Source organism: Lepidothrix coronata, unplaced genomic scaffold (assembly GCF_001604755.1).
Source record: "Lepidothrix coronata isolate B3197 unplaced genomic scaffold, Lepidothrix_coronata-1.0 Scaffold158, whole genome shotgun sequence".
Classification (NCBI taxonomy): Eukaryota; Metazoa; Chordata; class Aves; order Passeriformes; family Pipridae; genus Lepidothrix; species Lepidothrix coronata.
The window spans coordinates 1,580,331-1,601,169 of record NW_016690338.1 but is presented as its reverse complement, the minus strand read 5'-3'; the positions used below and the strand labels follow the sequence as shown (position 1 = coordinate 1,601,169).

General features: G+C 41.0%; 1 protein-coding gene across 1 annotated transcript in view; it reads right to left on the bottom strand.

Annotated features, from left to right (window-relative positions):
• ITPR2 (inositol 1,4,5-trisphosphate receptor type 2) overlaps positions 1-20,839 on the bottom strand; it is a 243,979-nt gene that overhangs the window by 165,607 nt on the left and 57,533 nt on the right. Inside the window, exons 10-21 of the mRNA XM_017829118.1 lie at positions 18,721-18,765; positions 11,016-11,170; positions 9,729-9,828; positions 9,420-9,580; positions 7,710-7,851; positions 6,846-7,004; positions 5,847-6,019; positions 3,908-4,027; positions 3,618-3,803; positions 2,730-2,981; positions 2,357-2,501; positions 1,281-1,431 (exon numbers count right to left, since the gene is read on the bottom strand). Coding sequence (XP_017684607.1) covers positions 1,281-1,431; positions 2,357-2,501; positions 2,730-2,981; positions 3,618-3,803; positions 3,908-4,027; positions 5,847-6,019; positions 6,846-7,004; positions 7,710-7,851; positions 9,420-9,580; positions 9,729-9,828; positions 11,016-11,170; positions 18,721-18,765 — 1,789 coding nt within the window. The remainder of the gene's footprint in view (positions 1-1,280; positions 1,432-2,356; positions 2,502-2,729; positions 2,982-3,617; positions 3,804-3,907; positions 4,028-5,846; positions 6,020-6,845; positions 7,005-7,709; positions 7,852-9,419; positions 9,581-9,728; positions 9,829-11,015; positions 11,171-18,720; positions 18,766-20,839) is intronic.

Genomic DNA, 20,839 nt, shown 5'->3' with positions numbered 1-20,839 from the left:
AACAGAAGAGAATTAAGGATGAAACATGATTCTATGGGTAATGAATGTAAAAACACTGAATGAGATGTATAATCAGGATTAAAGACTTGGGCAGAGTGAGAACTCAAAAGAAGAACCACATCTGCATGTTCCATGTTGCCAGTAGTGTCAATGGAGTCAAACTGTGTCCAGAGCCATTTAAGAAGAGAGTCTGCAATGCAGTCTTTCAGGGACAAAAAAGCAAAACATAATTCCAAGTGCCTGAACATACAGTCTTTCCTCTAGTGCTGTGGAGGGACTGCAGCCAGCTCCAGCAGGACTTAGTGTGCACTGCATTGCAGGAAAGACTTCCAGAAGTTTGCAGGAAAGTCTACTGGCAGTGATGGAGGGAAGAGCAAGAGAACCAAGCATAAAACATCTTGGTTCAGAGATGACAGTGACAGTCTAAACTTCCCCAGAGCGTGTGAACCTTAGAGAAGGAAAACATTATGAGGGATGGCACATTCCTGCAGGGCATCTGCGGGAGTGACTGAGTAGAAAGATGATTAGAAAAACTCAAAAGCTGGGAAAACGCCTCCCAGAGAAAATACAAAATAATTATTTCAAACAAGACAGCTCATCCATTTTGGTGCTGTGAGCCAGCTGGCTGGCAGCACCAGCTACATATTAACACAAAATTTGCCATCAGCCAGTCTCCTGGACCCTCAGCCCACACGACTGTCACACCTCTCTTCCACACATACAGGAAAACTAAACTGCTAAGTTTCAGCACCTTCCTGGCACGCTCATTCTTCAACCCAGTTGAAAGCCACAGAAGAAAAGGCAGTGGGTCATACAGGATAGTCCTGGGGTTAAAGAAAGGATAATTTAAACTGACCAACACATGCAGAGGATTCTCCTCTGGGCTTCCATCTGGTGCTTCTTCAATTGGGGCACCAGTAACATCTTTTCTCCCTTTCAGTGAAGTGCTAAGATGACTGATAAACATTTGTGCCACTGTGCTCATGCAGCTGCTGTTTGAACTTGCTTGGGATGTTCACTGCAAGGAATACTGAGGCTCAGAACAAAATCTGAAAATTCAGTTGCAAATAAGCAAAGCAGCAGCAACACCAAGGCAGTGACCACAAGTCAGGAAGGTTCCTTTTTACCCAACCTTCTTAATGTACCCTGCAATACATTCCTGTAGGCACGTTATGTGCGAATAAAGAACCTTGAAAGAGTAATGAGATGTTCCATAAATTATTTCCAACCTAAAGAAGCTAATTGCACACTGGAATAACAGATTTTGCTTCTTTTCTCACCTCCATCCTGAAACTTGCTCAGCCTTTCGAAGTAGGACGATATAGGAACTTGAACAATATCCAGGATTGCCAGCAGTGTCCGGGTCAGTCTGAGGAGCTCACTAAAACTATAAAAGCCAAAGTATATGAGGTTTCGAGCCAGATGTACCACCTATGAGAAAAAGAAATTAAAAATGAAGGAAGTATTGACAATCTTTATGGTGTTCAGCTGTGCAATCCACGTTTCACACAGCAGCTTCCACAGAGATTCAGATCTTGAGTGCACTCAAATTAGCACAAGTCTCTCCACTGATTTAAGTGGGTCTTGGACTAAGGTGACATTAAATGTCTGTCAGAGTTACACAAAAACAATTGGCCAGTCAAATTACAGCAAACAGCAAATCCAAGGTGAGATTTAGGAAGGCTTGGAAGGACACAATTGCACCTGTGAAAATATCTAAGATCAAGAAGAAGGAAATTATTTAAAGAGGCAGCAACTGGGGAAGATGGAAGTCAGAAGAAAGATAAGATGACTGTGGTAAGAACAGAGGTGATTTCAGGTGACCAAAAGCAGCAGTGACAAAGCTTGGGAGGTGGGTTGGAGAAGGAACTATAAAAGCTGGAAGCATTTCCCCTTTATTCAATGTTATTTGAATCCAGAAAATTTAGGCCTATCTAAAGTTTCTGTCAGGAATTTCACACAATACTTAAACCACAGCATTAGGTTATTTTCTTCAGTGTAATATCTTAGAGAGAGAATAGTACTTATACTGAAGAATCCTTACACGTTATTTCACTAATGTAGAAAGAAAGAGAATATGGCCATTCATCCTCCCACATATCCCCTCTCCCTCCACCGAAATGCAACCACCTCAGGAGAAGGTGGGAAGGATTGGAAAAATACAGCTGTTTGACAGCAGACAAGAATATAATTTTCTGCAGTAACAGTCATCACCAAGAACACTGAAATTAGGAACCGGTGCTTCTTCAGGCTATTTTGCACCAACATTTATTCTGCAACTGCCTTTATTTTGAAATATGTCAACTTAGCTGAAATGAGGAGTACTGTAAGTAGGATGTAGATTGCTGAGAAGTACCTCAAATGTAAGTTTATTTTTCTCTTTGTCTCCAAAAGGAAAGGGTTGATTCACAACTTCTTTCAAGTACTCTTCTACAAATTCCATAGTTAGTGCAAACTTGGTCTTCATTTCATTCCTCGAAGAATCAGTGAAGGAATCATACCTACAGTGCAAGGCACAGAAAAAAGGAAAACTAAACATCTATAAAAACAGAGTGAAAAATAAAACCCATGGAAGTCTCCAAGAGTAACAATAACTAACATTTCTGTGCTCTGCAACAGAAACATCTTTTGTCGACATTAGACATCTACAACATCTACAATCTCGGGTTGTCCCGAGAACAACCCTACAAAGTGCTTTTGTACTTTAGTCTGAAGCACTTTCAACTTACTCATGGATTGTGATCTTAGTAGGAATTTCAGTCCACAATCTGGCATATTTGACAGGCACCACAGATTCCTGAGGATCTCTGTCCACATGCATGTGTAGCATCAGCCGACAGAAGGAAGCCCGGAGGTCGTAGGGGAGGCTTTCATCAGACATGCACCGTAGGATCAAGTCTACTGAGAGCTGGGCAGAAATCTGGTTAATGGCGAGATATTGGCGGTCCAGGCACATCCTTGCAAAGAGGTTCAGTTGGTACCTTAAGAAAAAAAAAAAGGTAGTAACATGGTATTCAAAGAAAGCAGTTGGAAATGAAACACTGCCCCTCAAAATCTCATTTTACAAACCTAATATCAGCCTTGCTGGTATAAAGCTTCAAAAATTACAAGAGTGACTTTGCTAAACAAGGGATTGACTTGCCATTAAAAATGCTAATGTCAGGATCCAGCTCCCATGAAGACTGGGTTCCCTCTGGAAGTCAAAGGAAACAGTTCAATAGAAGGCTGAAGCACTTGGACTATGTGTTTTCAATCAGTATAAGACATTGTTCCATTATCACCTTTCCCCCTAATCCTCAAGACCCTCAGGACACTCCTCCCTCAGACCATGCCTTGCTTCCAGGGCAGCACAACCTAAAATTAGAGCCCAGTAAAGAAAAGGTGAGAGGCAAAATGACAGAGACACAGAGAGCTGTGATGAGCAAAAGAAACTCTAAATTTGCTTGGAAGAGACAGCAGAAACTGTGATGCCTCCTGCAAGAAAAACTTGAAACTAACTTTTAATCCCAGTTTCTGTATGACCTGATTTCCTTTTTTTGATATTGGCAAATGAACTGACTAAGAACAGCACTGGAGGCTTCAGAGAGTTTACATTTTGCCTGAATAAACAGTTTTACCTGTAGTAGGTTAGAACTTCTAAATCAGCTTTCGTGCCCTCCTTCGCCTCCTGAGCCAGATGTCTGATGGCTTTGCCATGAGGCTCCTTGTTACTGTCAATCCAATAAAGCCACACTTCCTCTTCATCCACATCATCTGAGATGACTGGGCATTCCAAGGGATTGTCCATTTGTGTTGAAACCAGCCTGCAAACACAAACCATTCACAATGGAGCCAACAGCAAACTGCTACAGATATAACAACAGAGCAGGCAACAAAAAGGTGCTGTGTTCCAATTACAGATGCTCACTTGGTCTGAATGAGAATGTCAGCATTCCCTGGGCTCAGCATAAACTTGCAGATGAGTTCCTGAGTTACTGGTATTGCTGTGGTGTTGGATACACACAGGTCCGACAGATAATCCAAGAATCTGCAGGCAAAAAAACACAGATGCAACAGAAAATGAGATTTAAAATACTACTCAGAAACACTGCAGTAGAAATCCCTAGCAGCCAGTACTGGGGTATGGATGCTCAAGGGAGCACAAATCACAATATTTATTGATGTACAACTTTTGCCAATTCATACTTTGCAACTCACAACAGAAAAAGATGAGTAATAGCTTTGAGAGCCACCCTGAGTGGTGCTGAACAACCAGTCAGGGAGAGAAAATAAAAATATCCCAAGTGTGATGTTTCTCAGCAAATCAAAGGTCAAAGGGTTGTGCCAGAACTTAAGAGCAGTCTGAGGCTGTCTCAAGTTTGGCTGGCAGGGGAACTCCACTGAAGGTCACTATGCTTGTCAGGAACCGAAAGCAAGAGTGCACACCCTCACCCATCACCCCAGCAGGTGACACACATATCCCTAACCCAAGTAGCAAGAAGATGTTCCTTGTGCTGGAGACAGTCATGTGCCCTCTGGGGAGCTCCACTGCACTGGAGGAGACCACACCTCCACCTTCCAAAGCTGCCTTTTAAAATCTCTGAAGTGACACAGCCAGCAATTAGTGAAGTATGAACCAAAGAAGGGTAGGGGTTGGAAGCAACCTTAAAGATCATCTAATTCCAACTCCCCTTCCATGGGGAGGGGTACCACCCACTGGACCAGGTTGCTCAGAGCTCCATCCAACTTGGCCTTGAACACTTCCGGGGAACTCTAGGCAACCAGAGAAGAGTGAAGACCTGGCAGGAGCTGAACATAGGACCTCTGTATTCAAAGAGGTCATTCCATGTAAAGCACAAACAATGAAGTTTTGCAAGGAATTCAGTCTCCTATGAATTTTTCCTCTCAATCTTAGGTCTTCTGATGTTTAACAAGGTTCAGGCTGAGGCTTTCCTCACAGTTGGGGCATTTATGAGGTATCTGGTTTTGTCTCTTTTCCATGGATTCCTCTGTGTGCATTAACAGTACTGCAGTCTTTGCCTCACTGAGATATCAAAAGGGCTTGTTCCCTCTATGTAGGTTCTTCTTTCCATGACACTCCTAGGAACTAAGTGTCCCTGAGCCCACCACTCCTCTAGCAAACGTAGCCAAAACTGGGCAAGAGGCTTAAGAGCTGGTGGGGGAGCAGATATGAGCAGGCACACACACACACACGTACATATCATACATTCCGCTTCCTTAGAAATCCAGGTACAAAAACTTTGACCATCTACTATCAGCCATAAAAACAGATTTTCCAGTTTAAAAAAAAAAAATCCACTTCTTTTATATTCTGACCTAAAGCTAGTAAAAAAAAAAAATTCAAATGAGTGAAGTTCAAGGCCAGAATTTTTCATTTGGAACAAAATTTGGTCTAGGACACGTTTACTGGGATCTTCACTGCTCTAGGTCTGACCTGGAATCAGAACCTGCAGAAAAACTAGTGTTAATAAAAGCTTAGAAAAACTGCCATCTGTGTAATTTACATCAAGATTATTGGCAGGGGAAACGACACAAGTGGCAGTTTCACAGAGGAGAAATTAAACTTTCTGTTTGTATCTCTTTGTCCCAATCTGAAGTAAGACGAAATTTTCAAAACCATCTTGTGAAGTATAAACCATCTTTTCAGTAAGTTCTGAAATGCAGACACGGTCAAACCCCAAGACTGACAGGTAGTACCGATATTTTCTATGTGGGTTTTTCTGTTTGCCACATCAAAACTGGGAGAAAGAGACATCAGAGCAATGAATAGCAGGGAGATTCACAGCTACTGCAAACACAAAAACCTATCAATAGAGAAAAAGTAAGTTGTGTGGACCACATCAAACCTTGGCTCTCGATTTCTCCTGAGTAAATTCACAAATGTCTCTATTTCTTTAGCTGTGATGTGTTTCTCTAGCAGTTTTCTGTTGTTGTGCAACAAAGCTGTGATGGTGTCTTCTGCCAGAATATCATAACCAATCTGGGACTGCATGACACAGAAGTTCTTAGCAATATATTCCTGAAAAAAAGGAAAATTCCCATGGTGAACCACTGAGCAGTAATGTTTTTATTTTAGAACCAGAGGCATTCAGCTCAGTTAATCAAAATAACCCTCAAAACTTTCCTCTCTGAGCTGGCCTGAACAAAAGAACATCTGAACACCTAAAATATGTACCACAAGGAACAGATTCCATATTAGGGATGACCAACTCTTCTTATTCTTTCATATACCAGAGGAATGAATCCATGAAAATATACACAAAATTCAAGAAATGGCAGCTAATTTTTTTTATAAGGAAAAAAAACAAAAGGTTTTTATATCGTTTAAGAAGCTTTTTTCCTGAGTTTTCCCTCCTTCCAAGACAAAAATATTTCTATAAAGCATTAGAAATAAAACAAAGAAGCCACACACAGCAGTTTGAGCTTTTATCTCTAGTCCTTTTAGTCCATGTTCTGAAATCCTTTTTGCTCACAGGAAGTCTCCAGCAGTGGGAAATCAGGCTACCTGACAGAGCAAATTCTGCTGTGATTCACTGCCATCCCTCTACAAACACAGAAACGATAGTTTTGCAAACTTCCCACTTTATAGTCTAGACTCCAAGAGAATATTTTTAATAGCAGGAAGCTCATGAAGGAAGCAGTGCACCCCAGTCTCAGTTTGAGCCTGTAAAAGTACAAAGTGAACTTGTGATATTCATTGCTGAACTTTCAATTCATACAGTACTAACCCACAAAAAACCAGGCCTTTCACCACAGAATCCCACTTTTAAGTGCAGAGAGCAATATCAAATCCAGGATATATAATTATAGGAATCACGAGGAAAATTACCCTCAACACCACTGACCTGGTTCTTCCTATAGTCCTGTTGGGAATGTCTGAGAACTCTGTAACATAATCTCAACACATATTTGTAGGGAGCATATCTCTGGTCACCCAGGTCTTCAAGTCTCAGCATCGATCCTTCACCTTTGTCCTTAAAAGGAGCTTTGAGGATGCCAAATATCTGCTCAAAATCAGAATTGATGACAATGAAAACCAAACCCAGATTTTTGCTAAACTTAAATTAACAACCTTGACTAAATGCAAGTGAGGCCACAATCTGAGATATTACAGCTTTATGCATTTGTGTTCAGCTTTAGATTTCCCACCAACCTGACTGATATTGCTTTCTCTATTTCTGCTATTCCCAATTTTGACCACTGTTTGTTAAGTGCCTTAACTTGGGATACATTAAAGGAAAAGGAAGACTATGCTGACTGCTGTCCAATTTAATCTTTCCCCCCCCTTTTTTTTAATTATTTCAGTAGGCTACTTAAAGAGACCATTAATTTTTATTTACTTGCAAGTTTGCCCTCATACAAACAAAGCCAGAGGTCTAGAAGGGCATTGGAATTTTTCCAATATGGGGAACACTTGCAGGATTGGGACAGTGCTGCACGCTTATTTCAAATTTTGTGAACACTTTGCTCTCAAATGTAGCCTTAAAAGTCATGAGAGTCACATGAAACTAAGCCATCATACACATACTTCACTCTGGTTCAGGGACCAAGAGATGAGCCTTGACCCAGTGGTGTCATATTTACCCAGTCCAACCACACATAAACCCACCATGGCATAAGCCACATTACCCAAAAATAACATTTTCTCACCTCACCGTCTCCTACAATGTTTGCAAACACAATTAAGTTATTAACACAGTAGGATGTACCTGAGCCAATATGTTTTGTTCCCTCATTAGTTTCTGTCGTTCCCGGTTTGGCTTGGTAACGATCACATCCAAAACTTCCTGCCCATTATTAGGCACATCAGCAACAAAGAAAATGAGATCTTCCAGTAACTTGGTTACAAACCTAGAATGAATAGACAAATCATTATTATATATAGTCATTCAACACTTGACAGGATTCATTAAGAACAAAAATCATGTTTATAACAAGCTTTACCTGGCAAAATGGAACTTCTATCACTGCAAAGTTAAGCTTGGCACATACTTAAGGATTCCAAGCCTTGGTTCAGCAGAAGCTTAAATCAATCACAGGGCTGTTTACCAAGGCATTAAACAACAACCAGAGGGAAAGCAGGAGAAAAATACAGGCTGCTGGATTGATACACAGTATTCAGAGATGCAAAATCTATACCAGCTGGCCTCAAGGCCCAGGAGCAGTAAAAAGAAACTTAAACAGCCTAGCAAGAATTTTTATGTTTTATCATGGATCCATGAAACAAGATGATGGACTCAGCAGAGGAATAAAAACATTCTGCCACCAGATAATTTCCCTACTGACCCAAGAAACTGTTTCATATATATACTTTTTCATATATATATATTCATATATAACTGTTTTCATATATATACTGAGCCAAGAAAGTCTCAGCCCACTGCTAGAGAACAGCAAGGTATGTGTGTCCTCCGAGAAAAAAAGAGCGGAAAAGGCAGATGTAGGATGAAGCAACCAGAAATAAACTGTTGGGACTTCTCTTTCTCTAAGCAGGGAAGTGATAAGACAATAAAAAGATGTTTGGGTTCTTTTTTTTTTCACTCAGCTTTTTGAGGCTGAGTACCAGCACCCAGGCCATTACAGATCTGCCTGTTATGATATTAAACCACCTGGTCTAATTGCTACTGGAAACTGACTGCAAAAATCCAGTTTTAGCACCAAAAATTAACATCTTCAGGGAAAAAAAAAAGGACCTGTATATGATGCATTACAGGTTACAAATTAACACTGTTAGAGAAGCTGTCTTATATCCAGTTTAACCACAGGCAGGTGAAGACAAATAGTGAACTTCATCACTGGCAGTGGGATATATTTGGCTACAACAAAATCCCTTAATTCAGGGGCAGGTGGGAAGAACAAACATGCTAATAGTGCTACAGCCCAAGTGGGAATGAATACAAGGGGTAAACACCAAAATTATGTAAGGTAGGAAAAGAGAATAGGGGAAAATAGAAACAAGAAAGCAAAGGGATTACTGGGCCAGCTTCTCAGTCACACTAAAACCTCCTTCTGAGGCTTTTGCAGCACGAATATGAGGTGAACATGAACTTCACACAGATCAAGAGCCCTGCTGTGCTGCCTGTTGTATGCATGGCCTTCTTGTGCATGAGAATGAGATGCAGTGACCCCTCATATTGCAGCTCAGAAGTAGTTTATCAAAGGAAATTAAGACAAACACATTTACCCATTTATTTATGTGGTCAGTGAATTGGGGAAGTGCTGTTTATCTCCATTTTACAGAAGAGATGCACAAATCAGCCTAGATGCTGTGGCAGAGGTGGGATCTAACCTCCATCTCACTCTCCCAACTGCCTCTGCATCCATGAGGATATTACCAAATTTCATTATATTGTCAGGTCATGATGTCAAGAGTAACCAAACACTAATTTAGGAGGGAAAAAAAAATAAAACTCACTAACCTTCTTTCATTCTGGGTTATTGTTCCATTCTCCAGCTTTTTAACTGTTGATGCTAAAACCTTGTTTGCATCATTAGCAAAGTCCAAGTCTCTGACCTCAGACAGAGGAACTGACACAATGGCAAAAGCTTCCTTGTCCTCTTTGGTTTGGCACGTCCCAATCTGCAACAGTTTTTGGTTTAAAGTGGGCAAGGAGTGTTCTTACCTTTATCCTGATTATTATGCATATTTTATATGTTTGAAGGGAGATCACCGGTAGACAAATTAAGGAATGAGTTTGGGATTTTAATCCCAAGATATAGGTGTTTACCTTTAACATCACAGGCCTCTCCTCATCAGTGTCTATTGGAATGCTGGTACTGGTGACCCAAGTGTTAGTGCATAAATGCCTCAGTCGGACATAGGAGTTCCTAAAGGAGGACAAAGCAAACAACAGGCAGAGCTGCAACAAGAACAGCATCTTGGAATTATGCAGAGTGCTGGTTTTAAGTAGGAGTAAAATATTCTTCAAAGAAAAGAAAAATTAAAAGGGAGACGTTATAAAATCCCATTCCAATAGAAACATATTTCATGAATAAACCCAATTCTTTCATTGTTTTCTTTTCTGCAGAATAACGGCCCCCTTTAAGTTGTCACAGCACAAAAGCCAGAAAGTAAAGCTGACCGTGGTTTCACAGCTTCACCATAATGATCTGCAAACCCTCATTCCAGGGCTTCCATTTACAGTACCAGTTCTCAACTGAAAATCAAGTGAACAAAGAGCAGACATGAGATCCTTCAAAATTCTTTCCATATGATAATCTGTGGTATTATCAAAAAGCAAGGCTGAGAAAGCAATTGCAATTTTAACTCTGAATTTTACTTTTGAAATATATTCACTGTGGTCTTCGTTCACTCTCTCCCTTTCACGCTGATGGGCTTTGAGTATTCAAGTAAGCAAATTATCTGGCAAAACTTAGCATAGCAAACACTCTTCAAAGCCTCATACAGCAGTATTTGTGGGTACCCAGCTTTAAAATCATAACAACTAGCCCCAAGTGTCTGCAAGTCCATTCAGTCACAGCCAACACCCTGTGACTTATCTAGCCAATCTCAGCTATGCAACACAGATGAAAATTTCAAATACTGACAATTAAAACCCAGAAGCCACTTGCTGAATTCATCTGAATAACAAATGTCTTCGGTAGCATCGTGATCTGTCAGGGAAGCAGAAGCCCAGTTCATGACGCATTATTTTGTTGGGAACAATCCAGTTAGATCTATTAGGAACACAGTTTTTTCAAGCAGTGCACAGACCTCAGTTCTGTCCTCACATATATCTGTGCGATATTTAGCCCATTATTTTTCTCTTCACAGGCTCTTTAAGTGTCACTTGTTTTATCCCTGTAATTATTTTACCCAGTCACAGCAGCAGCAGCATGTTTTATACATCCCTTGTTTACCCATGAACATCCCTCAATTTTCAATGGGAGGATAATACTTGCTCATGTTTGATTTTTTTTTTCTGCTTTACTCACCAGTATAATGCCAGGGAGAAACCCTGTCAATGCAGCACTATTTTCTGCCCTTTTTTCATTCCTTTTTTTTTTTATTTTACCTTGGAACCAGGCAATCAGCTCTCTGAAGAGTGGTGGCATCCAGTTCAAAGAGAGATGCGATGTCATTTCCATGTGGCACAGAGACCAAAGTATACATAATCTTCTCCCCTGCCTGGCGCTTCTTCTTTGAAGCAGGAAGGTCGCCTTCTCTCTGCTGATTAGGCACAAGGGTTATTTGCTTGCATTATAAATCCTCCAATTACCTTGCAGACAATCTGAATTGTAATTTTTTTTTCCTCTTTTTACCTTCTAGCAAGAATTTACCACAACTGGCTTTGCAGCGACACAAAGGATGCACTTTGCCCCAGGCAAAGGTCTCAGGCAGTCATTAGAACAACAGCAGGCCGTGAGCTACAGAGAGGCTGCAGCACTGGATGTGCTATTACTTGGCACCTACAACTTCAAAAAACCTGCAGTAGTTGCAGTCCCCTCACTCCCATAAGATGAAACTCACAGCGCTGGTTTGGAAAGTTCAAAGAAGAGAATTAATGAAAGTCAGGCTTTTGGGTTTTTTTTTTAAAACAGGGAGGGGATTTAAAAATTAAGCAATTTGCATAAATCCATTGTTGTTTCAGTTAAGTTTTTTACCTCTCATTTGGTCAGAATCACAGCAGCACACTTTCGCAGAATCACAGAACTACTTAGTGTGGAAAAGACCTCCAAGGTCATCAAACCCAACCTTTGATAGATCACCACACTTTGTCAACTAAATCATAGCACTGAGTGCCACATGCAGTCATTTTCCAAACATCTCCAGGGATGATGACTCCACCACCCCCTGGGCAGCCTCTTCCAATGCCTGACAACACTTTCCATGAAGAAATTTCTCCTTATGCCCAACCTGAACCTCCCCTGGCACAGCTTGAGGCCATTTGCTCTCATCCTGTCCAACACTTTCCAAACAGCAAGAGCCAGGATATCTGCTCCACTAAGATCTACCTGTCCTGGGAAGGGGGAGACACAAAGCACCAACACAGGTCTGATTTTACCCACTGCAAGGGGAGAAGTTTGTTCCCTTTGAGGAGCTTTCAAGTTACAGAGTTGCTCAAATGAGGCATGTGAATCTATGGTGTGATCTTCCTACCACTGTCTGCTGAAAGTCTGAGGGGACTTTGCGACCCAGCCATCCTCATCTTTAGTTATCTACATGCCTTTGTCTTCACAGACCCCAAATTCCACCTTCCCTAGACACACATCTTGTCTTGAAGGAGTAATTCAGAGTCTGAGTCCGTACCCACCCAGCAACCAATAGAATTCCTGGTGTAAGTAAAAGCTGCCCCTCTGGGGTGTTGAGTTACACATATTATAAAAGACTAATAAACAATTAAGAGACTGGCAGCCCAGGGCCCTTCATGTACACAAAATATATCATAGAGGTAGAAGAAAAGAGGAATGAAGAAAGCCAAAAGGAGGCGAGGGGGGGAATCAAACCCTGGAAACCTGAAATACTATTATAATGATTTATAATGCAGCACTAGAGAAGAGCTGTACAGAGCAGTGTAAAAGGCCAGGCTGCACTCAGTTTGCATTAGTACCTTGATTAAAACCAAACTGTAAGGGATAATCAAGGGCAAAGCTTTGATTATCCATGTTGACAATTGAGATTAAGCAACAAAAATCAAGGATGAGTGAAACTATGTAAGAGAGAGCCAGTTATCTCATTTCAAGGCACTTTTTGAATCCTTCCAAAACACCCATTTGTTTCATTATCAAGCCTAAAAAATGCCAGCTTTCCATCCCATTACTTCTATCAAGGACAGAGACAGTAGGAAAAAACTGAAAAGGCACATAAACTATAAAAGAATCCTTCTAAGAGCTTAATACGTGTGAAAGTCTAATGTTAAATGTTTCTACATTTCCAAACAAAACAGAAAACTTGAAAACCAGTTTAAACTTCAAGAGGTCTGTAAAGGGATGAGTAGCACAGGATAGTTTAGAGCAGCATCCAGACTTTTTGATATTTCCTATAACTTACATTCTGTTTTCCCAGAAACTACCCACTCCACTATAATTTCCAAACTGAAATGACTGGTATACAAAAAGGCAGCACACTTCATAATTGTATGGGGGTTTTTTTGGTTTGGGGATTTTTTAGGGTTTTGGTGGTTTTTTTGTTGGCAGACGGGGTTAAACCACAACATTGACAGGAGTGAAGTTCACCCTGCAGTTTGGGGTTGACAAACCACCCACTAGTCTCCCCAACAACTGTATAGATCCAGTTGAGCAATGGAATTGGCTCATCAGGCCTAAACCCCACCAACCAGGCTTAACAGCTGTCAAATCAAACCTGGTATAGGAGCAAGATCTGGTTTTTGGTCTAAAAACAAAGTCCACTTCAACAGCAGGCAAGACAGTGTCTGCAAACTGCTGGCTGCAATGCCAAGCCTAGCTGAGCAAAACCAGCCCTGCACAAGAGCTGTGCTCCAGACTGAACTCCACCACAAACCTCAGAACTCACCCTATTACATTATTTTAGGATCTGAACCTCACAGCTCAACCTGGATTAGGGGCATTAAGCATTAATCATGGAAAAAACTCCATGTGTCCCTCAACTTGGCAGCTCTGAAAACAAGTTGCATCCATGGAGCACATGAGAGACAGCAATACTGTCATTACATATGAACATGCAGGGATTTGTGTTTATGTCTCAATTTACGTCTCAGTCCATGTGCACACACCTGTGTGTGGGAGAGGGAGAATGCACAAGCACTTGCATACAGAAAGCTTCTCATGATAAATTAAATTTAGTAAGCAGTCATCAGAATCTGCACTTAAACCTAGCCATTATTGAATCAGCAGATGAGTCTGTGTGAGGATGTGAGAAGAAGTGAAAGTATTAGGCTATTTTAAATTAATTAGACAAGATGATGAGCTCAGGAGAAGCACTGCATTCCTCACCAGATGAAAACAACATGACATTTGCTCAGGTAAAAAACTGGCATATGAGCAGATGCAGCCAGAAAAACTGGATTCAGTTGAGAGAAAGGAAGAAAAGAATTGCAAAAGAAATCAAATGTAGAGAGAAGAAAATTTAACTTAAAGCAGTACAAAGAGGAAGCCAGTGGAACAGTTTCAGAGATGTTGGAGATGTGGTCAGTGACAGCTGAGGAAAGCACTTCCAAGACTTTATAGGAAAACAAAGAGCCAGGTGAATTAAATGCTAAGAGTATGAAGAGGAGGTGCAAGAACTGTGGGTAAAACACTAAGAAATGAGTGGGCTGAAATAATAAGAAATAGTAAATTCACTGAGGGAAAACAAGTAAAGTTTTGATTGTCCCAAACTAATCACAAACTAGTGATGGGCTGTCCCAAGTCAAATTAGATCCATATCCAAGGTGAAGAAGGTGGAATCACCTCACTCTTGTTGTGCACTGGTTAAATCACTCACAAGGACGAAGGAAAAACATGTAAGGAGATTTGTCTTTCTTGAGACTTGCAGCCCAGCAGACAAACCTTTTTCACAGCTCTTAACAGAATTTGCTAGTAATTGTGACCTACCCTAAATCTTCATTATTCATCTCAGTGGGGCATCATACCTAAAATTTAGGAGATTTACATGGGGGTTTCCTTACAGAGGGGCCTTCATTTCAACTGCAAAAAGCAATACAAAACCATGACAGACTTGAAATACATTTTCTTTTAGAAACCCAATCTACAATTCCAACAGGTGAAGACCCCTCTGGTGGCATAGAGACAGACAAGGTTAATGCCCTGCTCCTGAATGAATACATTAAGCTGCACTACAGATTTCAGCAGAAATTAAATTTAATAGCAGCCAGAGTTCTGAAAATGCCTGTTAAACCCAGTACAATGTGGTATCTCAATATGTTAACCCAGTTTAGGAGGCTCTCAGAAAACAGGCATTTTCCCAGAGCAGTAACGTGAGCAGAACTGCCCAGTTTAGATTATTTAAAAAATTCTATATGGAAAGATAATGGAGTAAATGAATGGCCAGCCCTGCTCCTGCACGTTCCAGAGCCCTGGCAGACGGCACAGCACAGCAGTAGCCTCCTGGAACACCTTCACTGTTGACTCATTTGTGAGTCATCGCATTTTTAGCAGAGACATCACGTTGCAATCCTGTTGTTAGGAGCCAGAGACATTCTGTAAGAAACAATGTATGCATTTCCAGAGCTGATTCAGACCTGTGTGCAACAGCAGAATAATAATAATGTGCCAGCATCTGTGTCTCCCCTTCTCCCCAGCCTCTCCAGTGGTCTGACTGCTGGCTTTATATAAGCAGAGAGATGCTGACATTTTAAAGCTGACGATTATTGTTTTCTTTTCAATGTTCTTTAGGTTGTTATTGCCAGGTTAATCCTTTAAAAAACCCCAATAAATTCCCCAACTCTATTCTTGTTTAAACTGCATCACCCATGTCCCATATTATAAAATTATAATTTAACAAACTTAGTTCTGGAAGGTAAAATAAAATTTTTAAAAAAATAATTTCCATAGCTTATAAAAAAAAATCTCTTAGGTTGGCAGCAAGGAAAAAAAGTTAGAATTGCAGAATGTCTGGAATTCATAAAGACAGATAAACAGAAGTCAAAGGAGATACATTAAACTGCACCTGGAAGGCCATGGTAGAACTGCCCAACTTCTTTACAAGAAAAGGAAACACATACCAGTCTCAATTCTAAGAAAAATCTCAACAATAAAAGGCAATTTGGAACTGGTTAGAATTAGCACTCTCCGGAAAACGAGGACAAATGGAGTTAAGGCAAAGACAGGCCTTAATGCAAAGGCATTAACAAATGACAGGTTTCCAGCTGTTCTTGACATTTCCGCAGTGTTTGGAGCATTCTTCTGGATGCTGTACATTTCTATCCTTAGAAATAATAGCCTACTTTGCAGCACAAAACACACCACTTTTGGATTTAGTGGGAGCTGTAACACAGAACACCATATTTTGATGCAAGATATACTGCAAACTCCTAGACTTCAAGAGATGAAGTAGCTTTTTTTTTTTGTAAGACCCTTGAATCATGGGAAGGTCTTCCCATCTAAAAAAAAAAAAATAATCTTCTGGAGCTTACATGTAAGAATATTAATCATCTCATTGTAAGGCCAAATTTTACCAGAAATAAAAGCAGTGCTTCACAAGACAATTTGGCTGGATTGTCAAGAAGCAGCTCATAAATGAGCAATGAACCACAGTCCAAACATACCTTTAACGCTTGGGAACAGAAGTCCTAATGGCTTCCAGTAATATTTATGATCTCTGGAGCCAAAACCCTTTCAGACTTTTGGGTCACATAAGGCAAGGCAGAAAAGATGCACTCAGAACCCACGTGTCCGTGCCCACTACCGTACCACGGAAATTCCTTCTCTGTTGCTGCTTCCGAAAATTCAGTTGCCTGAGCAACTGTGACCAGGACTTGTAAACCAGGAGGGAACATGCACAAGAAGCCCTGTCACACCTTTAGGAGTTAAGAGTTGGCACAGATGGCTGTGCTGCCTTTAAAACCCAGACAACCCATATGGAGGTGGTACCAGACTGGTAGAGAAAAGAAAAACACAGAGTCAGTCACTGCTGGAAGGGACCAACACTGAGGCATTTGATGCCACCTCCCTGCTCCAGCAGGGTCATCCCAGAGCACATGGCACAGGGTTGCATCCAGACAGCTCTGGAATATCCCCAGTGAGGAGACTCCACACCCTCTCTGGGCAACCCGTTCAGTGCTCGGTCACTGCACAGCAAAGAAGTTCTTCCTTGTGTCCAGGTGGAATTTCCTGGGCATCAGTTCCTGCCCACGGCCTCCCATTGCTGGGCACCCCTGACCAGAGCCTGGTCCATCCTCTGCCCCCTCCCTGCACACAATGACACACATGGATGAGGTCCCCTCTCAGTGTCTCCTCTGGAGGCTGAACAGCCCCAGCTCCCTCAGCCTTTCCTCCCCAGGGAGATGCTCCAGTCCCTGAATCATCTCCACAGCCTCCGCTGGACCCACTCCAGGAGCTCCATGTCCCTCCTGTCCTGAGGAGCCCAGGACTGGACACAGCACTCCCGATGTGTCTCACAGGGCTGAGCAGAGGGGCAGGATCACCCCCCTTGACCTGCTGGCAATGCTCTTCCCAGTGCTCCCCAGGATTCCATTTGCCTTCTTGGCCCCCAGGGTACAGGCTACAGGTTCAACCCTTCAGTCATAAGGATTCAAGTATTCACTTCCCATTTCCCTGCTACCCAGACTTCAGATTTTGCTGGGGTAGGGCCACTTCCACCTCCCCTCTAGAGCAGATTTACTTCACGGGCAGTATTTCAAAATACTGCTTCAGAACCTGAAAAAGAAGATGACTTTGCAGTGAACCAGTCAGTCACCAGGCAGAGGAAACACTAGATGATAACCACAGAGCAAGGAAAGCATGTGTGCTCCAGGTTATGTGCTATTAGATGCAAGACTGACATAGCTGACCCTTAAAGAACCCCAAATATTATAAGATTCTTGTACTTTTGAGGGACAATTCAAAACACCGTCATTATACCAAAAGAAATTCCTGCACAGAGATCTGGAGCTTCTGTACTCAAAGCCAGAATAAAGGCTTAAAATAGCCATTGCTGACTCATGGCATTTCCAACAAGACTACAAAGGGGTGAACGATCCAAAGGGATTCCTACTATGCTACAAATGCCTCTAGGCTTGGATTTACATGGAGGTGTTACCAAAAATTGTTAAAAGTTCTTTTGCAAAACATCTTTCATGAGAAAGTGCTGAGCGTGTAAGTTAAAATTTCCACAGAGACATCTGTTTTGATCATCAATCAGCTTTGATTAATTTTTTATTGGACGTATTTCTCTAACATGATTTATCTGGCCTGGGGTTTTAGCTGAAACCAATACCCAGGAAGGATAAGCCCAAGTGTTAGAGAAGTTATCTTTAACATTCATGCTCAGATTACTCTTGGACCTTCTTCATTACCCAGTCCCGGGAATATTTAACTATTTAGATGAATTAAAATGGCTACAAAGCTCTAAAGGCCTCAAGTGTCATTCCAATACAAAAGAGAAACAACTCGTGGAACTTCTGTACTTTTGGAAGGGAGAAGTCTCTTTTCTCTAGACAGCTTAGCTTTTATTGCTATATTACCTCTATTACCAAATACCACTGAAGATAGAAAATTAATGTTGTCAACTCCCAAAAAAGTCTCAATTTTTATTAAAATTGCAGTCCTCAAGGCACGGGATTATGTAAGAACCTTGGGTTTCATTTCATGAAAACTAAAAAAATTCTTCCCCTGTGCAGAGAAAAACTTTTAAATGCATCCTCTTAAAGAACAAGAGCCAGAAGGCAGGCAGAAAGAAATTAAACTGAAATTTTTCAAAGAAGATCTCGGTGTTTTCAAGGCAGTCTAGGGAATTTGATGGAGGAATTACTCTTTTTTGGAATACTTGTTGTCTTAGTAACAATAAGATTCCCCCAAGGTCTAAACTCCACTTCCTTCACAGGTTATAAACCACATGTCTGGCCTTGCCCTGTTAGTTAGAATTGCCTAACATGCTCTTGATGTTGTACAGGCAAAGGCTGTTGCCTCCTCCAAACCCATCCATGCTGCAGCAAAGACAGTTTAGATCCTCGCAAAGATGTCCCAGCAGCCGTAAAATGTAAATAAAAAGAAAGCTATGAAGGGTTTCCATGTGTCAGGCTGTACTGGGTTAAGGGTACAGCATTTCCCAGGTTAAATGAACATATAAATTCCACTTACCAAAGCTTTTCCTTCATTATTAACTTCTGGATAGCGTGGGTTAAGCTGGAAAAGAAAAGAAGTCAATTTTCGGCCATGAGGAAGCTGAACTCTCGTTTTGTGGTACCTATCTACTATATCTTGGTAGCTTTTTGATATTTTATAACTGGGGGAGAGGGTTTGGTTCAGTTTTGTGTGATGAATCCAAACTACAAAAGGACAGTGGAGTGTTTAGAAGCAGCACGAGAATGAGAGTATAAGAATTACCAACTCAATTTCTGACTTAGCTGGCTCTGTCCTCACCTCAAAAAAGTGCATCTTGCAACCAAGCTTAACTCAAGAGGAATCTCAAGTAACCAAAACCAAAAAGGATGATGAAGAAAGCACAGATAGTTACTATTCTAAACACTGCAAGTTAGTCACCCACACACTTACACACGCAATCACTTCCAGGACTGACCTGGAGCAGATACGTTGAGATAAAAAAATTAACACTCTCGATGTCTACTGAGATATTACAGGAAGACAGTAAGCTCAGAATTAACCCAGCTTTGAAACAGGGATGGCAGTGCCACTATGGACAAGTGTTTCATTGCATTGTGGTTCTGCTTAACCGTTAGTAATGGGGATAATATTTTCTATCTCATACCAGGACTATCAAGCATTAATTAATAGCTAAAGCAATATGAGAAGCTTGGATGAAAGACACTATAAAGTATTTAACAGCCTTTACTATGATACTACTTTTGACAAGAGAAATATGTAGACTCTAAGATGAGTGATTATGTAGGCAGATACACTCTCAAATAAATAAAAACATACACACCCACTCACTGGCTGCACATGAAACCTTTCAAGATTTGACTTACATAAAGAAACAATTTTGCCTCAATATTTACCAATATTCCCTGACATAGGATATGCCATCAAAGCACTGAAAATGCTGAAGTTATAAGTTATATAAGGCAATTTAGTTCTTAAGCAATCACAGTGTGTATACATCTTACACATAAGTACAGTCATTTTCTTGGCTTGAATTTGGCATTACCAGTCTGGAAGAGCCAGAAGTGAATTGCACAGGGCAAAATTAATGAATCCCAGTAAAACTTTTCAACATCATATTATCATACATCTAACATTACACAGACAACTTTTGTGAAGAGTTTTTGCTAAGTTTATAAAGTTTTTATTAACCATTATCACTTATACCCCTTTACCCACTCCCCCGTCCAAAAAAAAAGCCAGCTCCCCACCATATCATGAACCTGAAGAAAGGTGGAAAACTGCCAAAAATCCCTTCCCTCTGTGTCACAACTTGATGAGGTAACACAGAAATGACCAAAGGCTTATTCTGCCTTCATTTCAGTATTTGCATTAGCCACTGTGTTACCATCATATAAGAAAGCCTGCTTTCCACCCTGCCTTGACAGTTATCCCAAAACTTGCATTTTGCTTTTCCATGACAATCTCACACACTCTCCTGGCTCTGACTCCTACCTGCTTCTGCCCTACAACAGGAATGGGAGATGAGTGCCCAACAACATACAAGCAGAAGTCATATATGTAACTGTTTCCATATAGTTTTGGTTTCTTCCTAAGTTCTCACACTTCTTTCTGCACTAACTGACACCTTAAAATAATTCAAAATTGCCCATTTGGACAGCCAAGCTCAGCTCTCTACCTTTGGTTCTCCATCAAGACCAGAGAAAATTATCAGGTAATGGAAAGGCCACACTCTGAGGCCTTTCAGCACAGGAGCAAAGAACGTACAGAAAGGCTAAATTTTACCCTATCTTCAGATTCTGCTGGTTGTAAGCAAGTGAGACAAAGTCTAGGTCACCTCAGGTCTGTCACCAGACTCAGCAAAGAACTGTGCACTGAAGATTTGATTTTTGAACACAATAAACCTACAGGGTTTCACTGAAGGGCTCGAGTTGTCTACCCAGTATGAATTAGGTCCTGAATTCTATCTTTCAGCTGCTTGCTTTCAACATAATGATGATTTTTTTACAAAATACAGCCACAACAAGAGAAGCTAGGAAAATCTCCCTCCCACGCCACTTCTTGCCTACTTTAAAAATCACTGAACAGATTGCCCTCAAACCTCAAAAATAGTTCACCTGTGGACTGAGGGTGAGGG